Here is a 26,124-nt window from a genome sequence, read left to right on the forward strand (position 1 = left end):
GGGGGAGATATTAAAAAATGATCGAAAATGACCATTAGGGCCGAATCCATAGTTTTCAGGGTTACTGAGATGAACAATGACACTTCTGATGCCGTTTGAATCCAAATTCAGCCCCGCAACTTGGATGAGGGGAAGATATATAAAAATAATCGAAAATGACCGATATTAATGTCGAATCCATAGTTTTAGGGGTCGCTGAGACGATCAGACACTTCCGATACCCTTTAAGAACAAATTCAGGCCCGCAAATTGGAGAAGGGGCACATATATAAAGGAGTTGTGCATTTAAAGTTTTTATTTCAACCTAGCGAAGCGTGTAATCATCGCTCGTAAATTATACAATATTCTTAAGTGTTAAAAGAAAAAAAATCAAAAGATGAGACACATTCCAATAAATAAATCTCATTGAGCGGAACAAAATATTTGGGTCAGTGTAAAAACTCATGTGTTGTTTTCAAGAAAATCGACAAAAACATTTTTTTTTTTGTAAATATAAAAGTTCATGCTTTACAATAACCACGTGACCTATTATAATGAAATATACCTTCATCAAGTTTTCATTTTGTCATTACTCGAGACCGGATGTTTAGGCATCAAAAACCTGGGAAATAGGCACTTAAAATTAAAAAAAATAGGCATTAAAACGTAACTCGAAATAATGAAGATAAATACTCAATACATTTAAAAAATAAATTCAAGTCATAGATAATGTTCAAAGAATATAGAAACATACCTGTTAATATCTACTGTATATATAAAAACGAAGCTTGACATGTATTCCATGTATATTTGGTAAATACATTCCCTACAGCACTTTATCATTACACAACAGTCCAAATTTTACACACTTATCAGTACACGTAGTAGTCGAAAGTTTTACGACATCTTATCACTACAAGCAACACATATTTCTCGGAAGAGACAGAATCCTTTGTTGAAATACTAAATTATGTATTTTCCCCCAATAGTCTTATTTTGAAGAGAGTGCATAGAATAGGCAACATTAGGCACTCAACCAATTATTTAGGCAGAAATGGGCGAAATAGGGAAAATAGGCAAAATAAAATTGGCTTAAATTCAAACTATAACCCCACATACAAACTTTAAAACGTTATTTTTTTTCCATATCTTTAATATTAAAGGATAGGCATTTTGCCTAACATTCGGTCTCTAGTCATTACGAAGGCGAATATTATCCAAAGATGAAATATACGTATAACAATCGATACTTTACAAGTAGCTGAACAAAATGACATGCATAACCTTATGACGCCAACCTGGGATCCGTGCGGACCCCACTGTTTTCTATGCTCACATATGGTGCAGAGGGATAAATATATATTGGTCAGCAAATAGATCATCAACGAGGCAACATAAAACACATTGTGAAGTGACTTGTAAAAATATGGTTAAATAAAAGAAGAAATACGAGGAATGATCAGAAAGTAAGGTTACAAAGCCTGCAGTGAAACGTTTTTCATACAACCAGTACAGCCAACACATAGTACACACATGAGGTTATTTTTTTTGACACAGTTCCCATATCGGTTGAGGCACTTGTAGCATCGTGGGATGAGTTTGAAGATTCCCTCTTGGTAAAAGTCCTGTTCTTGCGTGTTCAGCCACGTTGTCATGAAATGTTTCATCTGCTCCGCTGAAGCAAAGCGACGGCCTCCTAGGTGTTCCTGCCATCAGATAGAGAAACGTGATCTTCCTGTTTTCTTGAAGCAGCTCCACCAGTGAGCTCTGTTCAAAATCTGATGATGCCGTGCTGGGCCGGCCACTGCGCTCCTCGAAGTTGTCAGTTTCTCCACCAGCCGTAAACTTTCTACACCATCCTGCAACATGCTGACGAGACATTACAGTCTCTCCTTAATCCTCTACCAGCTGCCAGTAAATTTCAGTCGCGGTTACATGTTTCGCCTATAGATATCAAATATCTGAGCAGTGATGCTAGGTCCTCAAGATAAAATTTCCCTCATGAATGCTCAAAAATTCCCTTTTTTAGATAAAATTTCCCTAATTTTAGTTCACTATAATATATATAATATTTTAAAGAGAGCATTATTGCATATCTATGGATTCTTATACTGTGCTTATATCTCCAGAACATACATTTGATCTGTTATTACTTCAATGTTATCTTGTATAATGACATCCACAAGTCAGACCGCTGAAGGCTTGTGGGAAAATAAAGTGTGTGAAATTCTGGAAAGAATGCCACCGTCTTTCGTCATACTGCCGCAGTGCTTAGTAACACAACATTTGTTGAAAGGCTAAATTTCCCTACATTTTATTTCATATTCGTAAAATCTCCCTTTTTGTCTCCATAAAAATTTCTTTGCTAAATCTCCTTACGCCGCGCCGTGGGAGAGTTCCCTCAATCTAGCACGGACTCCTCCGTGAGGCCAGCTTTACAAACGAGTCGTCATTTGTGTTTACCAAGGATGTTATAAAATAGAGGATCTGCCCATACGTATTTTCATGATATGAACTCAATGAAGCCAAAAAAACAACAACTGAGCATCGTCTAAGCAGGCACATCTGATTGGCTACTCTCGTTTCCGCCATGATTGTTGGCTCGAAACATTGCGATCTTAGTGGCGCGGAGTGGGCAGAGTAGGTGTGACGAAGCTGTGACGTATGGCTTCACGATTTTGTTGTATGGGCAGATCCTGTATTTTATAACATCCTTGGTGTTTACCTACAACTAGCACCGTTGGTGGCGGGTGGCTGGAACTCTACACAGTTGCCAACTCCATGTAGTAAAATTACTACACACTCCTCATTCCTCCACAACAGACAAAACTCCAGAAGTATCGGCTTTGTAACCTTAGTTTCTCATTCTACAAGGTATAACCATGGGCAACTATTTGACAAGCACCGAGCTCACCGAAGAGTTGCTTCTTTAGCGAACAACAATTGCTGGTACAATGAGACAGTGTGAAAGAGACAACCCTTGGAAAATGGTTGAAATCCACGAGCGATCAATAAATATGTCACTTTTGTGCTTTGATTGAGTGTAGATCCAGGCAAGCTAAGTTCCAAAGATGAATCCTGTTGATTTCAATGCATCATAATAAGACTGTAGTTCCTTGAAAGAGCAAACTGCCTATCATTACAACGTATGATGAAACTAAGTCGGGTGCGAATACACTCGACCGTCTCTGCAGATTCTATACATGCAAAAGAAAAGTGAGACATTAGAATGTGGTTCTCTTTCTCAGTGTAATTCGATGATGCTTTTGCAGTGGAAGTTTCCACAATATGATACTATCAGAACCTTAAAAGTGAAGAAAATTCCAGAACCTTGGGCGTCAGTTGGTGGAAAAAGAAAACAAGAGTCATCTTGAAAACCTCTTGTAATTACAAAACAAACTCCTACAAGCTATTACTATGATTGATAAGTGAAGGACATTAAATGACGATCTGGAGCGATTCAGAAAAAGAAGCAGTAATGCAGATTTAATAATTGCGGTAACCCAGCATTCTGGGAAAATTTGTGTAACATATATGCTGGTGATTTCTGAAGTAAAGTCTGTTACAGTACAATGTTATTTTAACTATTTTATATTATAATTAATAAAAGTAAATAACTGTATTTAACAATATAATAAACATAAAAGATAATGATAAAATGCCTACTAACAATATTATTGCTTGGGGTCGACACGAACCTCAGGTTGGCATTAACGTAAACTTTGAAAGACTGGCATCATAAGGTTAAGAGGATAAACTCTTATGCGTAGTTTTCGAGAAAAACGAGTTTTTCTTTTTCTTTTTCTTTTTTTTTTTTTTTAGAATTTAGGATTTAGATTTCAAGGCTTTCGGCATCTACAGCCATTTAGCCCGTTACGTAGGAGGGATGACGTCCCTCGGCGAGCACACTATCCGGAGAAAGGGAAGAAAGAAAGAATTGGGGAAGGAAGGAAGCGGCCTGGGACCTGTAAGTTAGGTACCGTCACACCATTTGCCTGGTGCGAATGAGGAAAACCCAGGAAAACCTCATTCAGGATGGCTGGCCTGAAAAAGCTTTCGACCAAATGCCCCAACCGGGAAACGTATTATTATTATTATTATTATTATTATTATTATTATTATTATTATTATTATTATTATTATTATTATTATTATTATTATTATTATTATTATTATTATTGCGCTTTGTACATCATTCGTTGCCGGTAACATTTGGTAGGGCTTTTATTCTTCTGCATCAATTTGTTTATCTATTTACGTTACTGTATGTTAAAAAAATATTGTTAACTAACAGGTTAGCTCATATCTAAAGTTGATTGTCTTTCCTCAACAGTGGCACTCATCATCATCATCATCATCATACGGTATGTATTCTGCCCTTATTGGCAGGTCACTTGCTGCAATTGAGAAGCTTCCATGCTCCACGGTCCTCCGCTAACCTCTTCGTCTTCACGTACGATTTTCTGTTCTAATATCGTCCATTAATTGTAGTCTCCCTCGCCCGCTTCCTCTCTTTCTTGCCACCATTCCCTCTAGCACGTCCCTCATGATACAGTTCCTTCTTAGCCAATGTCCCAACCAGTTTCTCGTCCTCTTCTTAATAATACCTAAAATTCTTGTTTTCTCCCCTACAATTTCTAACACCGTCTCGTTCGGTTTCCGCTCGACCCAGCTAATTCTCTCTACTCTTCTCCACATTTCGAAAGCTTCCAGTCGTTTTGCATCATTTTTACGTAATGTCTATGTTCCTGTCCCATACAATAGAATCTCCACACAAAGCAATTTATGAGTCTTTTTCTCAACTATTTATTCAAATAGTCTTTTCTTCCTCCTAAAGGCTTTTTTTCGCCATTCCTATCCTTGGCTTTATTTCACGTTTCTCACTTCGTATCACTAATAATACTACCCAGGGATCGAAAACTAGTCACTTATTCTATTTTCTCCCCTCCTATTTCTATATTTGACGCTGACTCCTTCGTTTCAATCACCATGGTATTTGTCTTGCTAACATTTATTTTCATTCATATTCTTCACAGACCTTCATCACGTTTTCTAACATCAAATTGATTTTTTCTTCAAATTCTGCGATAAACACCATATCATCAACAAACCGTATACACCTAATCATTCTACCTCCTACTGAAATGCAGTCTTCATTTTGTAGTCTCTTTTCCACTATCTCTTCTAAATAGATATTAAATAATGTAGACGAGAGAGAGCATCCATGTTGAACTCCCCTTACAAGTGGCATACGTAGCACTTGTAAAATTTATTAGCTTTTAATTCAATATAACTTTCCATTGTTACTGTGTACTTACAGAGACAGTAGGGGGTCAAAATATTCTTACCATGCAACTCATCCTTCAGGAGTTTTCTTTCATACGCTGCAGAAGTACTCGCCTCCTTAAATGAAATAAATATTTCAATAGAGACAGCTATTATATAATACCAAAGAAATTATTATTTATAAACAAATGTTTTTTAATAATATACTCACAAGTACATTATATATATATATATATTTTTTTTTTTTTTTTCGAAAAGTAGCAAGTATAAGCAGTGTTAATACTCTATGTCGATAATGTTGACTGTCTGTGCAACCTTTGTTTTTTTTTTCTTTGAGATGAAATGGGATTTTAATTGTTTATCTTAACTGATTTATTTTTCAAATCTATTTCAATGACCTTTTCTCCATGAAAATTAAATTTTGTTATATATAATTGTGATGTTTTGTAATGAATTTTAAGCAGCAAGAGACATTTTAACTAGACTTTAGAAAATAATAACATCCTTAAAATTCCACTTAATTTCAAAGAAAACAAAAAATAATTCCCCAGGAAAGAAGTTTTCGAAAAGCTTATTTCATACATTTTCAACATCGTTATGTGTGATTTCATATAATATTGGGTTGACTATTACTCAGAATTGCTAGTCTTGTAATATAATTTTTACAAGTCATAAAATATCCTTAGATAGAAATACTAGCATAACAGTTGAAGTCATTTCTATATACCTCTAATTCACCATAATTTTTGGTATATACAATTATAAAATATTTGATTTTGAGAAGATTTACACTAGTATTACAAGACTAGTAGTTTTGAGAAATAGGTCCCATAGATGTACGACTTGTATCTTATGTTCCTACAGAGTAGGGATGGCCAGAACCGGTTCCTGGCGGAACCGGTTTTCGGGTCTGAACGGATCCGTTCTAGAAGATCCGGTTCCAGAACCGGTTTTTCGGATCCAGGTCTGGAACCGGTTCTGAAAACCGGATCTTCAAGAACCGGTTCCACTGGAACCGAAAATTTGTAACCATCCCTAAGCTAAACCCGAGCTGCTGGCAGGCTGTGAAGAGTGTGCTAGATGAAATGGTGGAATCGACAGACAGGTGCCCAGCCGGCGGCCGCTTGTCTTATTTGGCTAAATAAACGGGCTAACTGGCAAACTCATTGGCTAAACAGGCAAACTGGCCAACTCATTTGGCTAAACACCCACTGGTGGACCAAAATTTTTTCTGGGGGCACAAGCGGGTCTGGGCGGGGAGGGCACAAGCGCATGGTCCTCTTTGCAGTGTTTTGAAGTTGAACTTTGTGCTTCCTGTACGAGTCTTTGGGGGCTTTCGGATCAAGGTCTGGAACCGTTTCCTAAGATCCGGTTCTGGAACCGTGTTTTCAGATCCAGATCTGGAACCGGTTCCTAAGATCCGGTTCTGGAACCGGGTTTTCAGATCCAGATCTGGAACCGGTTCCTAAGATCCGGTTCTGGAACTGGGTTTTCAGATCCAGATCTGGAACCGGTTCCTTAGATCCGGTTCTGGAACCGGGTTTTCGGATCCAGATCTGGATGGGTTCCTAAGATCCGGTTCTGGAACCGGAGTTTCGGATCCAGGTCCGAAACCGGTTCTGAAAACCGGATCTCCGAGAACCGGTTCCTCGCGGAACCGGTTCCGCCAGAACCGGAACTTTGTGGCCATCCCTACTACAGAGTCATCTTAATGCAATATTTAAAAAAACCTCTTAATATTCAAATTTGTAACGAGCTAACTGTCCCGTTACAATTGTTCTTTCTTTAGTATTTCTTATTTCATTGCACGAACTCTTGTTATTTTAGTTATACTTATGTTTAATTGTCTGATTAATGACCCCCTTGTGGCTAAGCGCTTAGCGTACGCGTCTTTGACGTTGGAGACTTGGGTTCAATTCCCAGTGGGAGTTCATGTGGTTCTGATTTCATGTTAAGTGTAGGCCCACGTCTAGTATAGCCTCAGTGTGGAAAGGGACGCTAAACTTAAAATGAAACCAGTCAAATTTTCTGAATAAGCATTGATCACTGTCCGTGTGCACTAATGTTTTTTTCATTCTACTAATATTTCGTGCATTTTAATTCTAGTTATAATATTTGTGTGTATGTATTTGCTAAGACTGTGTACATTTTATGATCAATTTAATTTTTGTATATACTTCTAATTCTAATTTTATGTTCGGACGAGAAGATAGCTGCAGCACTAGGTAACTAGCAATGGTTCTTTTGACATAATTTATGTCTTTGCTTTTTCTGTAAAAGTAAATTTGGGTGTTTGCTGCTTGATTGATTCCAATAATATTCAGACAACTTGTTGATTTCAAACGGATGTAACATAGGCAAAAAGTTTATTACATTGCCAGATATATTAGGCATCCACGATATGATCAAGGGAGGGGCTAAACCATAGTTTGCCGCTTTATGTAGTATAAAGGAAGTAGGATTGAAGTGCATTTTATCCGATGTATACATGAGCGTCAAAGGGGCCCTCCCCTTGGATCCGCGCCTGTAGGGCCTACACACACACACACACACACACACACACACACACACACACACACATATATATATATATATATATATATATATATATATATATATATATATATATATATATATATATATATATATATATAGGGTGTTTTAAAACAACACCGACAACGTTTGGGAGGTGATTCCTGACACTAAGATAAGACTAAAAGTATAGACCAACCTGGGTGTACAAATGCTTCATTTTGAGCTTTCTGCCGAAATCTTTCACACTTTTAAAAATGTCCTTTCTCAGAAATGAAAAAAAAAATCATGTTCAAAACAAAATAAGTAATTTTTGTTCATATTTGAGAAAAAAAGTCTCATTATTTTCAAACGTGTTTTCATTTGTGAGCTCAAGGCAAATTTTCAGGTTTCCATTTATGAGATTTTCTCATTTTCTCACGTGTCCCCCCAAATATTTTCAGTACGAGATAAATGGGTCAATGCTGAAAGTATTTAGATCTACAGATGGTGATCAGAAAAATGGAAACACCTGAATGAAATTGCAACTTACCAGATTAATATGGTGTCGGGCCACCTTTCGCCTTCAGAACAGCCTTGATGCGACGTGGGATGGAGGCATAGAGGTCGTGAATGGTAGCAAGTGGAATTTTACACCATTCCTCGTGCAGGGCATCGGCCAGTTCTGTGAGAGAGGATGGAGGAGGAAATCGTCGCCGGAGTTGTGTTTCCAAGACGGACCACAGATGTTCAATTATGTTGAGATCTGGAGATTGGGCGGGCCAGGGGAGGTATTGAACTTCATCCCGATGTTCCTCAAACCACGCTGCAACAACGCCATCTGGGTGAATGGGTGCATTATCATCCTGGAAGATGGCGTCATTGTCCGGGAACAACATCCGGACCATAGGATGTAAGTCATCTCTTAAAATTGCGACATAATCGTTGGCAGTGATTCGTCCGCTAAGTGTGGCCACAGGACCCAATGAAAACCATGGTATGACGGCCCACAGCATTACCGAGTCGCCGCCATGTTACACAGTTGGGTGGAGACACTGCAGATCATAAGCTTCTTTGGGCGTTCTCCACGCATAAACACGGCCCGTGGTTGGGAATAGGGTGAAGGATGACTCGTCCGACCATATCACACGTTTCCAGTCCTCAACGGTCCAAGTTGCATGGTCGCGGCACCATTTGCGGCGTGCGAAAGCGTTATGGTCCCTGATGAGCGGTTTAGCCCGTGCAACACGACCCCGTAAGTTCATGTCATGTAATTCGCGGCGGACTGTGATTGTCGAAACAGGATGGGGGAGGTGCTGATTGAGTTCCTCCGTCACTTGCTCCGCTTGGCACGACGGTTCTGCGTGACAATGAGCTTTAATACCTGGCGTGACCTGTCACTCATGATTTTCTTCCGTCCACTGTCCCGCTTCCCCGATGTGGTTTTTCCGTGTGTTGTGTAGGCCGTCATCACCTTCGACACTGTCCCACGCGACACGCCTAACACACTAGCCACTGCCGTCACACTCACTCCACATAACCGCGCACCAACAATTTGCCCTCTTTGAAAATCTGAGATGTCTCCCATTTTACACTACCTCCGTCTGCTGCAGTCACTGGACACTGCTGTTCCACTGCGCCTGACGTAGTATGGAGACCGACCTAACACACCACCACCAACGGTCCGGCGCTGCGGGCGTCACGACACCACTGTCAACCCATACATCTGACGTGCTGCCAACTACATGTGTTTCCATTTTTCTGATCACCATCTGTATATGAAAGAAGCAAAAACATAGGCAGAACAAATTAAAGTTGTCTGTTCTTAAACATTAGGTTAATGTGATTAAAATGTCTGCCCGACGTGTGTCACTTTCAAAGAAGGTTTAAAACAAAAAAACAAAACAAAAAAAAAAACTTACGCTTCTTAGTCAGTCAAACTAATCTCTGCTGCAGGTACACAATTTTTTTCATTGCTTAACCAGCAACAATTGGTTAGCATGACGAAGGGAGATCGGAGAAGGAAAGGATATATAGAAAGTTTTTCTGCGAATTAAGTAGGGAAATCTTCAAAGACCTGGAAATATACAATTGAAGCGAAGGTGACAAGAGGAATTTAAAAAGATAGAGAAATTTGACTCTATATGAGTAAATTTCATGCGAATACTGTAGAAGGGCAGCAAGGGATAACTATTATGTCAATATTAAAATGAGTGTTTAATGAGCGAATTGAGTTTGAGGAAGATGGAAATAATACATTGAGGAGCCGGATGATAACAAGAATAAACTATACATTTTGGTCATTAAAACGGAAAACGAAGTAAACGGGGATGGTTCATTAGACAAGTTCAGAAACATACAGCGGAATGAAGAACAAAAGGGTAGATATAATATACCTTCTGAGTTTATTAAGAATACAGAAGAAGAAGGAAAATCAAAAATTCGAAATTCACAATCAAATTAAGTGTTGTCGTAAGACTTCTCTCAGAGAGTTAAGATTTTGTTAGCTAAAAAATTGAAATATATGAGAACTATAAAACTATACTGCTTCAAATGTGTTTAAGAACACTGAGCAGAAATTCACCGGTAGGAATGTCAAAGTGTAGAAATTACCTAAGAACCATATTATATATAAACTTAATTGTTTTCGGCAAGTAGTCTCCAGTGATGGAAGAAAATTATGATGAATTGTGTTGCGAATGCAATTAGTAAAGTACCGTAGATTCCAGTTTACTTATAGTTTTGACTCAATTTTAGCTGGAGTCTTCTAACATTCTAGCAGTAGCGAAACGTACTATGAGGCTCTGAGGCCGGGCCTACCCTGTTTTCTACCGTATATTTTCTTTATCTGTGGTTTCTTATAAAATAAAGTCAATGAACATTTCGTTTTTATTTTTCGGTAACAAAACAGTAGGTTGGAAACACTCGTAATCCCTTCCGTTTGAGCCTCACCAGCTCGCTAGACAGGTTTACTGGCTTGGTTGCTCACGAATCGAAGCTGTTATCGCTGAGGATTGAACGCATTGTTCGGAAGATGCGAAGGCTCGCCTCTGGGAGTTTAGTTTTAGCGTTGAAGGCATCTTTCAATGCTAATATGTTATATAATGATTTCCTTAACACAGAGTAAGAAGTTCCTGTGTAGAATTATTTATTTCTATTAGCGATAACTTGTTTAATTTAGGTATACACTCTCAGGAGTTATTCAGAGTAGCTGTTCTTCCTCTACATGGGGCCTGGTCCATAATAGCTTGTAGAATATGTCTGATATATTAAACATATGCATAAATTTACCAAACGCTACCGTCAGGATAAAATAATTATATTTATGTGTAATTTTAGTTGTTTCCCATTTCATAGAATCAGTGGGGTATTTACGACTTTGTTTCGGGAGTGGCTTTGCTAACTTTATTCATGGAAATGTGAAAATTTTGTAATATATAGTCTATAAAATAATAAAAAGTTGCGATAAAATTTCGGTGAGTGCTTAAGCGCGGAAGCCACCCCCTTATATATGCCACTCCATAGAATACAATATTAAATATCTTGTGTTGATTCAGATGTTCTTTCTCCCTATCACGTGATGCATTAATTAAATGCAGTATTGAACTTACTTTAAAGTGAGAGATGCAAGTAGGAAACGCTTATCCAAGAAATTTGACAGCTAACTGTAAGAATGTACTTTCTTTTTCTCTCCCAGGAAATGAAAACAGCAAGTGAGGAGGAAATTCCCTCATTCCCCTTGAAAATCACAGTCAGAAGAAAGTATGAACTGCACTTCAAAATATTTGTAGGAGAGCTGAACGGGAATATTCCATTAATACATATTGAGTGTTTTAATCATGTAAATATTTGTTGAATAATAATAATAATAATAATAATAATAATAATAATAATAATAATAATAATAATAATAATAATAATAATAATAATAATAATAATAATAGACTTATTATTCATTCTTTCCGTCTACTTATATATTCATTCTTTCTTGTTGAACAGCAAAAAAAAAAAAAAAAAAAAAACCTACTATGTATAAATGCACATAAATTCAACTCTAAACAGTGTTAGAAATACAGCTAAGCAAGTTGTTTTAAATAAATACATTTGGTAGTCTTTTTTTGTTTTTGTTTAATTCAGTAAGGAAAATAGAATTTTGACTGTAATTTTAAACATTTTATGATACATTAAATACTACTTGTATTATTAGTTTGACTTGCCTACCTTACTTGTAGGATTACGCTTCGCCACTGTCTAGTCGTCCCCGTTCCCCCCCCCCCTCAATTTTAACACGCCAGAGACGCCCATGTATAAATGTGTGCTTCATCCATGCAAATGCACATGTGCACATACACGACTTAATCACGGGTTATGTACATGTGCTTCATTCACGCAAATGCACATGTGCACATGCACGACTTAATCACGGGATATGTACGTGTGCATAACCTACGCAAATGAACGTGTGCACATACACGGGCTATGTATGTGTGCTTCATCCACATGTACTGCTTAAGCACGGATTATGTATGTGTGCATCATCCACGTAAATGCACATGTGCACATGTGCACATCGGCTTATGCATGGATACTTCACATGTGCCGCACGTACGTGTTGTCTGGGTATAGACCTATAGAGAATTTGAAAAGTTATCCCTGCTAGGGTTGAAAATTTTCTTCTCCAGGGTAATAACTTTTTCTCAGAGGGGGAAACTTCTGGCACCCCCCGTCAATTCGCACACTGCATATAATATTGTACGCATTTGTTCTTAATTTAACGAGTTGCCGTAGTAGCTAGATAGAGCGTTCACTTGTGGTGCGTGAGGCCCTTGATTCGATCCCAGCTCGCGGCAAGTGGGCTTTGTGGTGGATCGGAGTTCTCGGAGTTATCCTGTTTCGTCCCACTTTTTTCATTCTACTATCTCATTCATTCTCATCATCATCGTCCCCTTTAGCCTACCCGACAAAACTATGGGACGTAAACCTCGAAGATTTCATTTCATTTTTTTTTTTAATTTAACGCCCCAAGTTTGTGCTCCAAGATAATAATGGTGTAATGAAAAGGGGACTTACTTTTCTTTGCAGTTTTTGCATGAATACGGGTTTGTGCCCTTGTTTCTTATCTAAGTTGTGTCCTTAGCAGTGGAGTTTCAGCATATTTATAAGGGCCGAAACGGTCGCATGCCCCTGTCGTAATGAAGAAGGTGTAAGGTAGGGGGTAAGTCTTAGGACTCTCGCCGAAATCACTACTTTTATATAAATTTTATATAATTTTAGGGGCAATTTTACAAATTTTAATACAATTTGTCCTCGTATTGAACTTGGATCCTCTCCGAAATAAATTCCTGCGTACGTTCCTTGTGGGAGGAAACTGAAGAATCCTGGAAAAGCCCACGAACACGATGTTTTCTCATGTAGGCAACTTGTTTATGGCACATAAGTAGGGATATTGGACCGCAATGGTTCAGTAGTAGAACTCGCCTCCATCAAGTGGGCTGAGTGAGTAACCGTATGTGTGTTTTCTCGGGATTCTTTCACTTTCTTCATTACACCATTTACATCATTACTCTCCCTGAGCTTCGTAGCATACTCGTGCGACTTTGTACTTCAGCAGAAATTGTTGCCATTACGTTGTAGATGTTTATTTAATATAAATTATGTATGTATTAATAGTTTGATTTGTTTTGCATGTTTATATTTTGTCTATATCCTTTCCCTTCTCCTTCTCGTATTTGAGAACCCTGTTTCTCTGCACCGTTTCTTGCTTTTGAGAAAGATATTTTTCTTTCTTTCTTTTCTTTCTTTTTTCTTTTTGTTTTCTTTTCTTTTTCTTTTTTTTGAGAAATGTGTTTCTCATGATTGGGGATTCTCATGTTATATGTCTCATTCCCTCAAGTGTTACTTTCTCAATTTTAAGAAAAAATACATTTTTTTTTTTTCAAATTTGAGAAAGTTTTTGCACCCTCAGAAATAAGACATAATTCGTCGCATTTGAGTCATTATTTCTCAAAATGATTTGAGAAAATCGAAATCTCACTTTTAAGAATTTATTACTCGGTGTACAGGTAAAAAACGGATGTTCTGAAATACGCGGAATTTTTTCTCGAATTTAAGAAACCATTTTTAACAATTTGTAACTATATGTGACGTGGATAGAACATTTTCATTGCACAAATCATTTTTCAGTGACGAACGCAGGAGTTTCACACAAGAAAATCCTTATAAACTGTAACATGCCTTTGATAAGATTATAGCTGTTTTTGTAGGCTATGGCTCACTACTGATATATATATAGGTAGGTAGCCGAGAAAGTTCTGTCGGTTTTTGTGGAGGTCTGCGTTCAATTGGCCTTTGCACTGTGAGTTGAATGTAAATGGAGATAAAGCGAAGCTCAGTTATTGGTGTGGGTATATCCAACATACTACCTAGTTGTGGCAGTTCAGTTACACCGTGAACTTCCGTAAGGACAGAGTGAACATGGGACCTCCACAGAGCGTCCTAAGGGCGTGTATGCTGTACGAGTTCAAACTGGGGTCAAACACCATTGCAGCGGGGCGAAAGATATGCCAGGCCTTTGGTGAGAGTTTCGTGACTACGCGGTCAGTGCAGCAGTGGTTTAACAAGTTTAAAGACGGTGACGAAACACTCGAAGACGCACTACATGTGCAAAATGAAGATCTTCAGGCAGCAATTGAGGCGAACAGTGACCAGACATGTGAGGAACTGGGACTGCAATTTAGTGTGAGTGGAGAAACCCAGGGGCGGTCCAAAGGCCGGGCAATCCGGGCGACTGCCCAGCGCCACAGTCAGCGAGGTGCCAAAACAAGTCATAAAAAGTAAATTTTATAACGTGTTTTCTACTGACTTTTTTTGGTTTATGTTCTTGTGAAGTAGCGTCATTCACATCATACTTTTCCATTTCACCATGGAAGAAGAGAGTTTCATAGTATGATACTAGGGGGCTGTATCGACAAATGGAGACATGACATGTAGAGGAAAGAGTGAAGGGTTATATATATATATATATATATATATATGTAGCGGGCCATGTTCTTTGTAGAGCTACTAGTGGATGCAAGAGAAATTGCAGACTCTCGAAATCAACCCCCTATTTCCAAGTGAGTTACAATTACGACCACGGAATACAATCACGTTATAGGTCACCTTGAATATGAGGCTCCTGATTAGTGCATTGCGAATCCCAAAATTTATTTCAATAGTATCTTTTATTTTTATGTTTTGGATGAAGCCATAAGCTCACTAGAAGAACGACCTTCTCAACTGAACAACCATCATGACTTATCTGGGAATTTATACAGGATCAAAAATGAAGACAAGGATTCCCTGATGAAGAAATGTGCTCACTTCAGGTAGCTTTAAGAGATGAAGAACATTGTGATATTGAGGGTTTCCAACTTCAACAGAACCATTGGTTTTACTCTCCTACTACCAGATGAAAATGCTAAAAGCCTCTGACGAGTAACCAGCTGACTGAAAATTTCCTTAATGTATCAATTGCAGTCAAAATTGCCCTCACATTTTTTTTTTTTTTTGTCAGCGGGGCTTCAAGCGAAAGGAGCTTCTGAAAATTAAAATTAATTAATAATTATTTGAGATTTACCAGGTGCCAGCAGCACCTCATGGGACTCGCTGTGATGTCGATTGAGATCGATATTCTTCAAGACATTGACATAGATGTCATTGTCAGAGATTTTGCAGACAAAAAAGCTCGGAAGGTTATACTATAGTTGTTCTGAGGTGCTGAAAAATACATTTAAAATTGTTTAATTTCTTGCTAATTTTTAGTAATAGTGGAATTAAACTTGTTATTTGGTTTTTCTTAAGTTTTCTTATGCTATTAATTATCACGCATGAAGCCAAAGGTTGCAAAATTAGGAAAACAATTTGTGTAAATTATTCTAGATTTTAAGGTATTGTTTTCATAGAAGGAAAAAATATGGATGCTTTCTCATAAAGTTCCCTAAATTAATTTTGATATGGTTTACTTACTTATCAAACTTACGAAATTTACAGGATTTCTAATCTATTATATAAAAGAGAACGCACAAATCCTTTGTTAGCTCATCACGCTAATACGGCTGAACCAATTTCTTTCATTTTTGGGGGGTTATTAGGATTTGGACCCTAGATGGTTTTTATCATATCACTTTAATTTTTAATTACCAGTGTCTTGAGATAATTGACCATTCAAGTGTCCATAACGTACAAATCCTTTGTTAGTTCATCATAGGTATAAAAATAAACGTATTTATATGCAACCCGCATGACCGTGTCACTCGGCGGGTTAACATAAATGACAGGCGCTATAATGTTAACATTTACTGCAATTTGAAAGCGAAAAAGTAAAAATTATCTAAGTAACAAAGTTTATTGCGTTCCGGGGTGACCGCAGCGATGCGGGGTGAACGCTGCTAGTACTTAATAAAACCTCTTATTAAGTTTTAGTTTTGTAAGAGTGTTCAGTTTTTGTACACATTCATGAGATACGTTTTATGAACTGTATGGACCTACGTAAAAAGGATTGTTTATATTGCTGTACGTAAAACACTTCAACATACGTGAATTGTATTTATTGGTATTTCACGTTATTAGAATAGATTGTTACATAGTCGGATATATGGTAGAATGACTCCTGATGTTATTGATATAACAAAACAATTTACACTATAGTAGCAATCATGTTACTATTAGTAGTATTCAATAAATATTGTTCTATTTTGATTTTATAAATAATAATAATAAAACACAACGTGATTGATACAATATGTATATTTTTAAGTACTAAATATACCTATATCACGTACTTGAGTATTAATTTTTATTTTTGAAAACTGAGTTTAAAATATTAAAATCACTGAAATAGAATGTAAAATATAGGCTAGGACTAGAGAGACCCCCAAAAGACATTTTACCCGTGTGAAAATTTTCTCTTGGTCCGCCCCTAGAGAAACCATTCGGCAGCACCTCCATCAACTTGGAAAACACTACAATTTGGGTCGATAAGTCACACATGATTTGACTCCGGGCAGAAGACAACGCGAGCAGACACCTGTGTTTCTTTGCTGTCTCGTCTGAGGAAGGAGCCATTTCTGGACAGGATGTTGACATGTGATGAGAAGTGGGTCCTGTACGAAGCTCCACGGCGCCGTCATAATTGGTTAGTATCCCACGAACCGATTCCAAAACAGCCGGAACCAGCTCTGTACCAGAAGAAGTTTCACCTGAGTGTTTGGTAGACTGCTCGAGGCATCGTGCACCGGGAAGTGCTACCAGCTGGTCAGAGTATCAATGCAACTGTGTACTATCAGCAGTTGAGCCGTGTTCAAGGAAAACTCAAATCTCTGGAGCCAGCACTTCTGAATTGCAAAGAGGTCCTCCTGTTAGAAGACAACGCTAAACCCCAAACCGGGACACCATTCTACGCTTTGGATGGGAAACACTATTGCATCCGCCATACTCCCGAGACATTGCACTGCCCGATTTTCATCTGTTCCATTCCTTGGACAATCACCTTAGAGGACGCCAGTTCAAATTTCTAGTAGAGTTGCAAAATGCACTTGATACCTTCTTCGCTTCACGGCCCACCGAATTTTACCGCGATGGAATCCATGGCCTTCCAGAACGTTGGCGGAAGGTCGTCGATGCTATTTGAGACTATTTTTGATCTTCCAGGTACATCTTAGGTGGCATATCGATTTGATGGTGGTAGGTGAAAAGCGACAGTACTTTCTTGGTTACCTTTATATATAATAGTATATATAAAATGATATATTATGATCTGGAAATATGTGTGTGTTCAGTGGTACCTAATACTTAATCTAATGCAAGAAAAATATTTTCTTACCTCGTCACTACTGCTAGAAGATTGAGAGCCTTCTTCATCACTTACGGATGGAGTAAATGTAGTTAAATCGTGGTCACCATCGACTCTTTTTAGTGGAATTGACTTTTTCATTTTTAATCTTTTATTTATTCAACGAACGCTTTATCTCTGATATAACACGTCTAGTTTCTTTGTTTGATCATTACGATCTAAAATATATATTTGTTGCCTAGTGAAAGAATCGAAGTAACAATCAGCGCAAGAGATTTGACCGCCCATTGTGTTATAGCAGCTTAAAGAGGGAACTATTATCACTATGTCAGGTGACATGGTTTAGCGATCTAAGTAAGTTATTGGGCTGTAGATCGTAAGACATATCAGTCGCGGATTCTTATCCCACAGTGAACATATGTATGTAGCGTTCGTATCATTAACCATAATTCATTTCTCGTCTTAATCTTGCCTCAAGGACTAAACAGTGGGATGTACGACTCAAAATTGCAATGCGTAACTAGCTATATGTACAAGGTGACCCAAAAATCTCCCACTTTTTGATCGGCTGTAGCGCTGTCAATGGAGGGGTGAAAGGAGTTCCATAGTTTCCGATCACCACTCTCCTGCCGTTTGCAGTCGTCATTATGGTTTGATCAGGAACACATCGTCCACACTCAATCAAAATGTTTTTCTGAAGCAGGAATTCTATGATTATAGTGCAAAGAGTTTATCACTTAAATTTGCTACTCCATTAATGAAAATGTGTCTGATAAGACGACTACTATGCATCGAGAAGTTCTGAGCAACGGATTCAGCTGTGAGAAAGATCATCTGGCCGAACTAAAACTGCTCGCCTGAGAATATTTAGCCTCTGTTTTGCAGTCCCCAAAAGTATGCTGCAGACGTTGGGCTTCCTAGAGAGAGTGTAAGAAGAATTTTAAAGAAGACCCGTAGTAATTACAAAATGTCTTAAATACTATCTTATATTTTGAATAAACAACTTTCCATAAGCAATATTTTTGTTTTTTGTTTTATTAGTCTTTAAAATATGGGAGATTTTATTAAGTCACCCTGAATTAATACAGTCCTAGATTCGTAGCCATTTGAAATGAAAAATTTTCCATTTTATCTTACCTTTTTCTCAAATCAATCCATCATCCCGAAGATCTTCAAAATATCTTCTTCTTGTTCTTCTCAACCATAGGTTGGTGGGCAACATGGAGATTTTAAAACTTTTCTCTTCCTTTGGAGAGCTGTTTTATACTTTGATAAGGCCTTTTTTTCGTAACTGCATCTAGATATTATATCCTTGGTCTTCCTCTTCCTGGTTTTCCTTCTAGTGTTGCATCTATCAGCACAGTGATCCAATCAGAGTGCCGAATAAGATGGCCAAGCATACTGTTTCTTCTTTTTCCTATTATCTTCATGATTTCTCATCCTTCATCAGCTTCCTTTAGTATGTCTTCATTCCTTTTCCTTTCGGCCCATGATGTGTGCAGCATTCTGCGCCAGCACCACATTTCAAATGTTTCCAGCTTGGATATTTCAGCTTTTTCTCAATGTCCACGTCTCTGATCCGTAATGCGCCACGCTCCATACCAGTGTCTTAATAAATCGTTTACGAACGTCCAACGACTTATTTCTTGATGTTAGAAGTCCTCTTTTCCTATTGAATGTTTGTTTAGCCTGCGCTATTCTGGAATTTGAACAAAATATAGCAATATTTTTATATTTAGATCTATAGAATGGTGACTTTTCCGGGTTCCCTCACCCCCCTTACCGTGGATTTGCTAATGACTAAAAGTGTATTCCGTGACAAAAATGTATGAAGCCTTGAATTCCTGTAATGTTTTGTGTCCACCCCTTTGTCCATCCTTTTACGTTAAAAAATTTTCTCAAACTGTTATTTTCCAAAATTCCCAGCAAGTGTCAACCCTTGCAACTTAATTCTCAACTTTTACAACCAAATATACCAGCATACTTAGTATATCTAATACTGCTGATAACGGTACACATGGTACACCCGGTACACATCGTACGATTAGAAGGAAAGATGCGCCACAGAATATGTGTTCCTTCAGAACATGCCAGTGTTGCCGATTTAGGGGAAAAGTTGCTAAATCTAGGGGATTCGGCCTCCACGATAGCGACAAAAAATAATTTTTCCGATTGGCGACTTTTTTGGTGATTTTTAAATTACGACTTAGCGACTTACACATCTAGGGAGTTTTTGCTGCAAACAACCTGTTCATCCGTAGATAAGCATTATTAGTTCACAACAGTTTTATGTTCTTTTCTTTCTTTTTGTTTGCTTTAATCAGTACAAGTGATGACGAGTTTGGGAATACAGTGTAACCACTCCTCCATAATTCTGCATTGTTATCTGTTACCCTTGCTCACTAACAGAGAACAATTCCAACCTTCATGTCCTTTACTTTTCAAACCTTGCATTGAGAGGCACAATTAATACAACGTTACCGATAGCAACGAGATTATCTATAGATGTGTGAATAAGCGAAGTGGGTGTTTGCTATATTTGTCCTTTGAGATCTTTTAATTATTCTGCACTTTTTTTTTTAATGTATAACGTATGGAGCTATTATGATTCCAAAATATGAACAAAAGTACCAGAAACAATGTGAAATAATCTCTGAATTCAAGGATTGGTTGCGTCTTGTTGACAAAGATGCGAGTAGAACATATTATTTGTTTGACATCTAGAACTTTAAAACAATGCTTATAGAAACGGATTTCACGAATAGCTTTCTTAGCGATTTTTCACCCAAAACTGGAGTCATTTCACCTCTCGTTTAACGATTTTTGTGCCAACTCTTTGGCAACACTTGAACATTCCGATTTGGTGAATTCATTTGCTGAAAATGATTGCTAGCACTGGATTCAGCACCAAAAGAAACAGAGAAGAAGAGGATGTTTAGTGGCAGACGTATACAGGGTGGGAGATAAGTGAGGGCAAAGTGCGAAGATAGAATGTAGAAAATGTCTAGAAATGACATGTTAATTTTGAAACGAGTAGAGAGATTGAGGTCAAATGTTGGATATGAGGAATGTATGTAGAGCTCCACTGAATAGACGTAATGTGAATCATGAAGGACATCTGAAAAGCCGCCATGTTGGAATTCCCTCAAGAATAATATAGGGAAACGGGTCATGCAGCATATGACTCTTGACGCACACCGTGTATTGAAATCAATAGTTGCCAATACAGTTCGAGACCCCTGTTTAATTGCAACTGTTATGAAAGTTAAGAATGGTTGTGTGGTTGATACAAAAATGGAGACAATAGTGGCACATTTGAAAAACGATAAAGATGGACGATTGGGCTCCTCACAGCTGTCTCCGGTATTGTAATTGAAGCAGCAGTCGGCAGGTGCCATGAGTGCGCCAGGTGTTGTTTGCGAATGTCTAGTTTTGTAGAAAGCATAACTAACCATAGCTTGTAACCTTGATGCTGTAAACTGGAAGTGGGTGAGTGATTGTAAGTTAATGAAGTTGTCCCGTTGTCATATTTTGAAGTCAGATGACAGAAAAACGGTGTCTGTTATACATTTTACGAAATTCTTATACGGACGGGAAGAAGAACACATCCAACGGTTGTATAAGTGAAGTGAAACCCTTAGGGATTAGGAATCGGGCAAGTTCAACTTTGTCCGGTTTCTGCACCAACTCTTCATCTTTATTGGTTCTCCATGAATCAACGAGGAGCAGCAGTTTTATCTGCTCCATTGAATGCCAGAAAACGTCAGTCATAAACTGTTTCAGGTTGTCCTTTGTCATATTTGCACCTTAACCAGCATTTGAACAAATATTGGGTGGATCGGGACGTTTGTTGACTAGAAAGTGGCCTCATTCACGCTTGTGGCTGTTCTTCATTCATGTCACATTTACGACAGTATTGATACATTGTCATAGCGTGGTCTGTTACAGAGGTCTCAAACTGTATTGGCCACTATTGATTTTAGTAGACGGTGTGCGTCAAGAGCCATATAACACATGACCCGTTTCCCTATATCATTCTTGGGCTAATTCCAACATGGCGGCTTTTCATATGTCCCCCATGATTTGCATTACGTCTATTCAGTGGAGCCCTACATACATTCCTCATATCCAACATTTTAAATCAATCCCTCTACTCGTTTCAAAATTAACATGCCATTTCTAAAAATTTACTACGTTCTATCTTCGCACTTTGCCCTCACTTATCTCCTACCCTATATACGGTCTGCCACTAAACACCCTCTTCTTCTCTGTTCCTTTCGGTGCTGAATCGAGTGTTAGCAATCAATTTCAGTAATTGAATTTACCAAATCGGAATGTTCCCTTGTTAGTATTAATGTCAGCATAGTGGCCACCATAGAATCCAGAATGATCATAGTCTCTGTAAACGGCTGGAATGATCATAGTCGTACGTGAAACTGAAACAACACGGCGAGTGTAGTTATCGATGGGTGGATTACAGTCAGTGTTTGCAATGACAGGACGACGCCAGCAAACGCCTACTGTGTAACTAAATCACTTCGAGCGTGACCGTATGGTTGTTCCGTAGATTCGCTATTCTCGTGGGTTGTGAAGCGTCAATAGCCCATTGGCGATGTACACGAAGCGATAGTTTCCCACAGTAGACGTACCCACCAGTATCTTCGTGAAACACCGGGCAGTGCCTGAACTTAAGAATTTTTTGGTCATTCTAATTGATAGAACTGCAACCACATCTGCAATCAGAACAAATATGCTTCCCTACCATGTGAACACACACACACACACACACACACACACACACACACACACACATATATATATATATATATATATATATATATATATATATATATATATATATATATATATATATATATAATTTGTCTACATGCTCGCTTTTCTCTCGCACTATTAACTGTGTCATCTGCTCTTCACCGTGGACCTATTAGTCGGTGTCTTGATAAATTGCAATGCCCAACGATTGGAGGACGGTGATACTCAGCAATTAAGGCCGTATTTGTCTTTGGCACAGTGACAGGTTCTGCTTGTTCAAAGGTAAACAGGAAAACATAGAGCGTGTTCACACTTGTCGTACAGGATCCACTTCTCCCATTCTAGCATTGGCGACATATACGTCACATTTCACTTGTTTGTGTTCTTTATTCAAGGGAGTGTGACTAGAGCATCGTATATTTTTGATGCTGTCTCAATATTATAATCCAAATTTGTGTAGACTTTTGCAGGTCCCATCTTGCAGCAGGATAACACGAATCTTTATATCTACGGGTCAATTCATCGACTATATGAGGAATTCGGTATACACCCTCTTCCCTGGCTAGCAATGTCTCTAGACCTAAATCCTATCGAATGTGTATGAGACATAACGGGATGACTAATTGGACTACGAGAATGACCAATACATAGCTGTCCCGATACTTACTGCCAGCGCAGTAAACTACGCTTCAGACAGATTCAGCATCTATACAACTCGCGGATAGCATTCATAGATCATAAATGGCATAAGTTCTAAAAACAAAATGAGCACAAGTGCTAAATTTAAGTCTTCTGCAGTTTAGAGTTTCTGCCGTTTAGGACTTCTGTACTTAAGAACTTGTGCAGTTTAGGATTTATGCAATTTAGGACATGTGCAGCTAGATGATTTTTAGGACTAGTGTCATTTAATTCTTGGTTCCGTTTAGGACTAGTGCGCCTAGTTAATTTTTAAGATTTATCACTTTAAGACTTGTGTGTACCATTCACTTCTTTTAGTTCTGAAATCTGCCACCATCACACAGAATTACGACAATGCAGGAGTTGCCACAATGTTGTTACGAACGCAATTAATACCAACAACGGTAACAGCTATAAGTAAAACTATTATTATTATCTGTCCCTCACTTATATATGCATTATATAAAATAATTTGCTTTATTGTAAAAAGAAATGAAAACTTGCGTTTTAAAAAAAAGAAAAAATGTTGGTGTTGGTGTAATAAATAGGATTATTTACATGTCTTCGGACAGCTATCTTTCGTGGAATGAGGAGCATATTTATTTAAAGGCTAGCCATCGGCTAGCAACCTTTCATAGGGCTAACCCTGTTTTAGAGAAGGGAGGTTGAAGGTCTAGTAGGAGTAAGGAATTGATGGATGGTCTATGGGCTGTTTATTGATAACTTCATTTAATCATTTTTCCATTTGAGATATTTATGATTTTTGCAAGGCATAAACATATCCTTTTTACATAACTATCGAAATAACGAAAATAATATAGTAAAGGAAAGAATACAGAACAAGAAATTAGAAATAATATAACTATCTAAACTAAGAATATATAATAACGAAAATAATACAGTAAACGGATGAACTCATAACAAGAAACAATAAATGAAAAGAACTGATGAAATTGGAGTATAAACTAAGGTATAAATTAGAAATCATAAGCATTGATGGAGATGAGAGATGAAGTGAGGTGCACTTGACGCCACAACACACCATGAGGACTGTTAGAAGGACAAATGCGGACGTGGTGAGCTCTGTTAGTAAAGCCTGGAATCACTATACAGAAAATGATGGAAAAATATGAGGGAGATGAACGTGCAGGCGATATTCTTTGATGAATTGACGATGAAGGTGGTCTGGTGGTACATTGTAGCAGTATAATGTAAACAGAAGATGAAGTGGAGTGTAATTATATCGTGTGGGAGAGGAGTGAAGTGCAAGATGATGCATTGTTTCAAAGAGTAGAAGTTGATGATGTGTGTAATACTGAGTGATGAACTTTAAATGGAATGCTTCAAGGTGATAGCGGAGGGTAGGAAATGAGATCAAGGAATATAGATCATGAGTCGTACTTGGCAGAGAGATTCACAAGGCAATGCGAAAAGCATGTCGTTCAAAAATGGCTAGTTTGTCACAATAGGAGTAATAAGCGGAAATCCAAGCCGGAAAGCCATATGTAAGAACTGGTCTGAGAAAGACTTTATAGGTGTTCAGTACAACGTTGGCTTTAAGACCCCAGGTAGTGCCGGTTAGTCGTTTGAGCAAGTTCAGATGGTTATAGGCTTTAGTTTTGATGCTTTGGAGATGTGCTTTCTAGGGGAGATGTTGATTGAAGATAATACCTAAGTATGTTACAATGCATGTTGGAGTAATGAATGTATCATGGACAGTGAGCGATAGAAGGGATGGGTTTCGATGAACTTTGGTACGTTTCCGAGGTGGAACAAAAACGATGGCTTGAGTTTTGGAGGAATTTATTGTGAGCTTCCATTTAAAATACCAGTGGGTGAAACTATTTATAGCTGCTTGTAATAAAATATTTATGGCTTCGATGGTTTTGCCAAGAGCAAGGAAAGTAGTGTCGTCAGCATACTGGAAGAGGTGAACGTCAGGAGGCAGCTGCGGAAGATCTGCAACAAACAGGATGTATAATGGAGGGGAAAGAGCAGAACCTTGAAGTACTCTACACATAAGAAAAATAAGATGTGAAAGTTGCTCATTAATAGCAATGTATAAGATGCGACATGCGAGGAAGTGATAAATAATGCGAACATAGGTAATCGGAAACTTAAGTTTGATGAGCTTGTATATGAGTGCTGAGTGCCAAACCTTGTCAAATGCCTTCTCAAGATCGAAGAGGAGGAGACAGGAGGATTGAATGGAGTTGTAATGATTCGTGATGAGAATTGTACAACTTGATCGTTGATTAAAAAAGATGACCGAAAACCGGCTTGGTGTGTTGGGTGTAGCTGGCGGTCAAGTAAATAAAGATGTAAGCGTTTCACAATTATTCGTTCGAATATTTTGTTGAATGTAGACATAATTGTATGGGGCGATAGGACGAGACATTCAAAGGAGGCTTATTAGGTTTGGAGAACAAGAGTGTTTTCGACATTTTCCAGTCGGTAGGGAAAATCCCGTTCGAAGTATAAACCTATGTATAAATGCCAAAAATGTAAGTAGTGCTACAGGACTTTATTTAGTATGTATGTAAGTAATAGAATCGAAACCAGGTGCAGTGTTTCGTTTACGTTGGATGACAGATGTAATTTCAGAAACTGTGATAGGAATAGTGATAACATGGTCGGAAAGTACATGAGTGATGTTCGGTTGCGAAGATCTAGAGTTAAGATTGACTTGATCGACTGGATGAGGATGTCTGTGTTGTCCGACCCGGATGAGGTGAGTATTCCCTGCAGAGAGTCAGCAAAGGCGTTTGCTTTATCTGTGTCTGAATGAAGTGGGGCATCATGTAGTAGAAGGGAGTATGGGGTCCTGGTGTATTTGCCACAGAGTGCATTGAAGCATTTCCAGTATAGGGTAGAATGAGCTGTGTCGGAAAGATGATTGCAGGTTTTCACCCACTGGTGTAATTTATTAGCCGAAATGTAGTTATGAACTATTCTTTGGAGTTGACATGTAGGCGTAGTGCTTCAGAATTCCGGGTGCTCAGGAATTGTAGATATGCTTGGTGTGAGCGACGGACAATAGCTAGATATTGTGGTGGGAGTTTCGG

General features: G+C 38.2%; 1 protein-coding gene across 1 annotated transcript in view; it reads right to left on the bottom strand.

The window, feature by feature from the left end:
* The window catches only part of LOC145679485 (uncharacterized), a 74,237-nt gene extending 56,488 nt beyond the window's left edge, over positions 1-17,749 (bottom strand). The window contains exons 1-2 of the mRNA XM_081750064.1: positions 17,639-17,749; positions 5,328-5,382 (exon numbers count right to left, since the gene is read on the bottom strand). Of these exons, the coding sequence (XP_081606190.1) occupies positions 5,328-5,382; positions 17,639-17,749 (166 nt within the window). The remainder of the gene's footprint in view (positions 1-5,327; positions 5,383-17,638) is intronic.
* Between the last annotated feature and the right edge of the window lie 8,375 nt (positions 17,750-26,124).

The sequence above is a fragment of the Thermobia domestica genome, chromosome 2, assembly GCF_964235325.1.
Source record: "Thermobia domestica chromosome 2, izTheDome1.hap1.1, whole genome shotgun sequence".
Taxonomy (NCBI): domain Eukaryota; kingdom Metazoa; phylum Arthropoda; class Insecta; order Zygentoma; family Lepismatidae; genus Thermobia; species Thermobia domestica.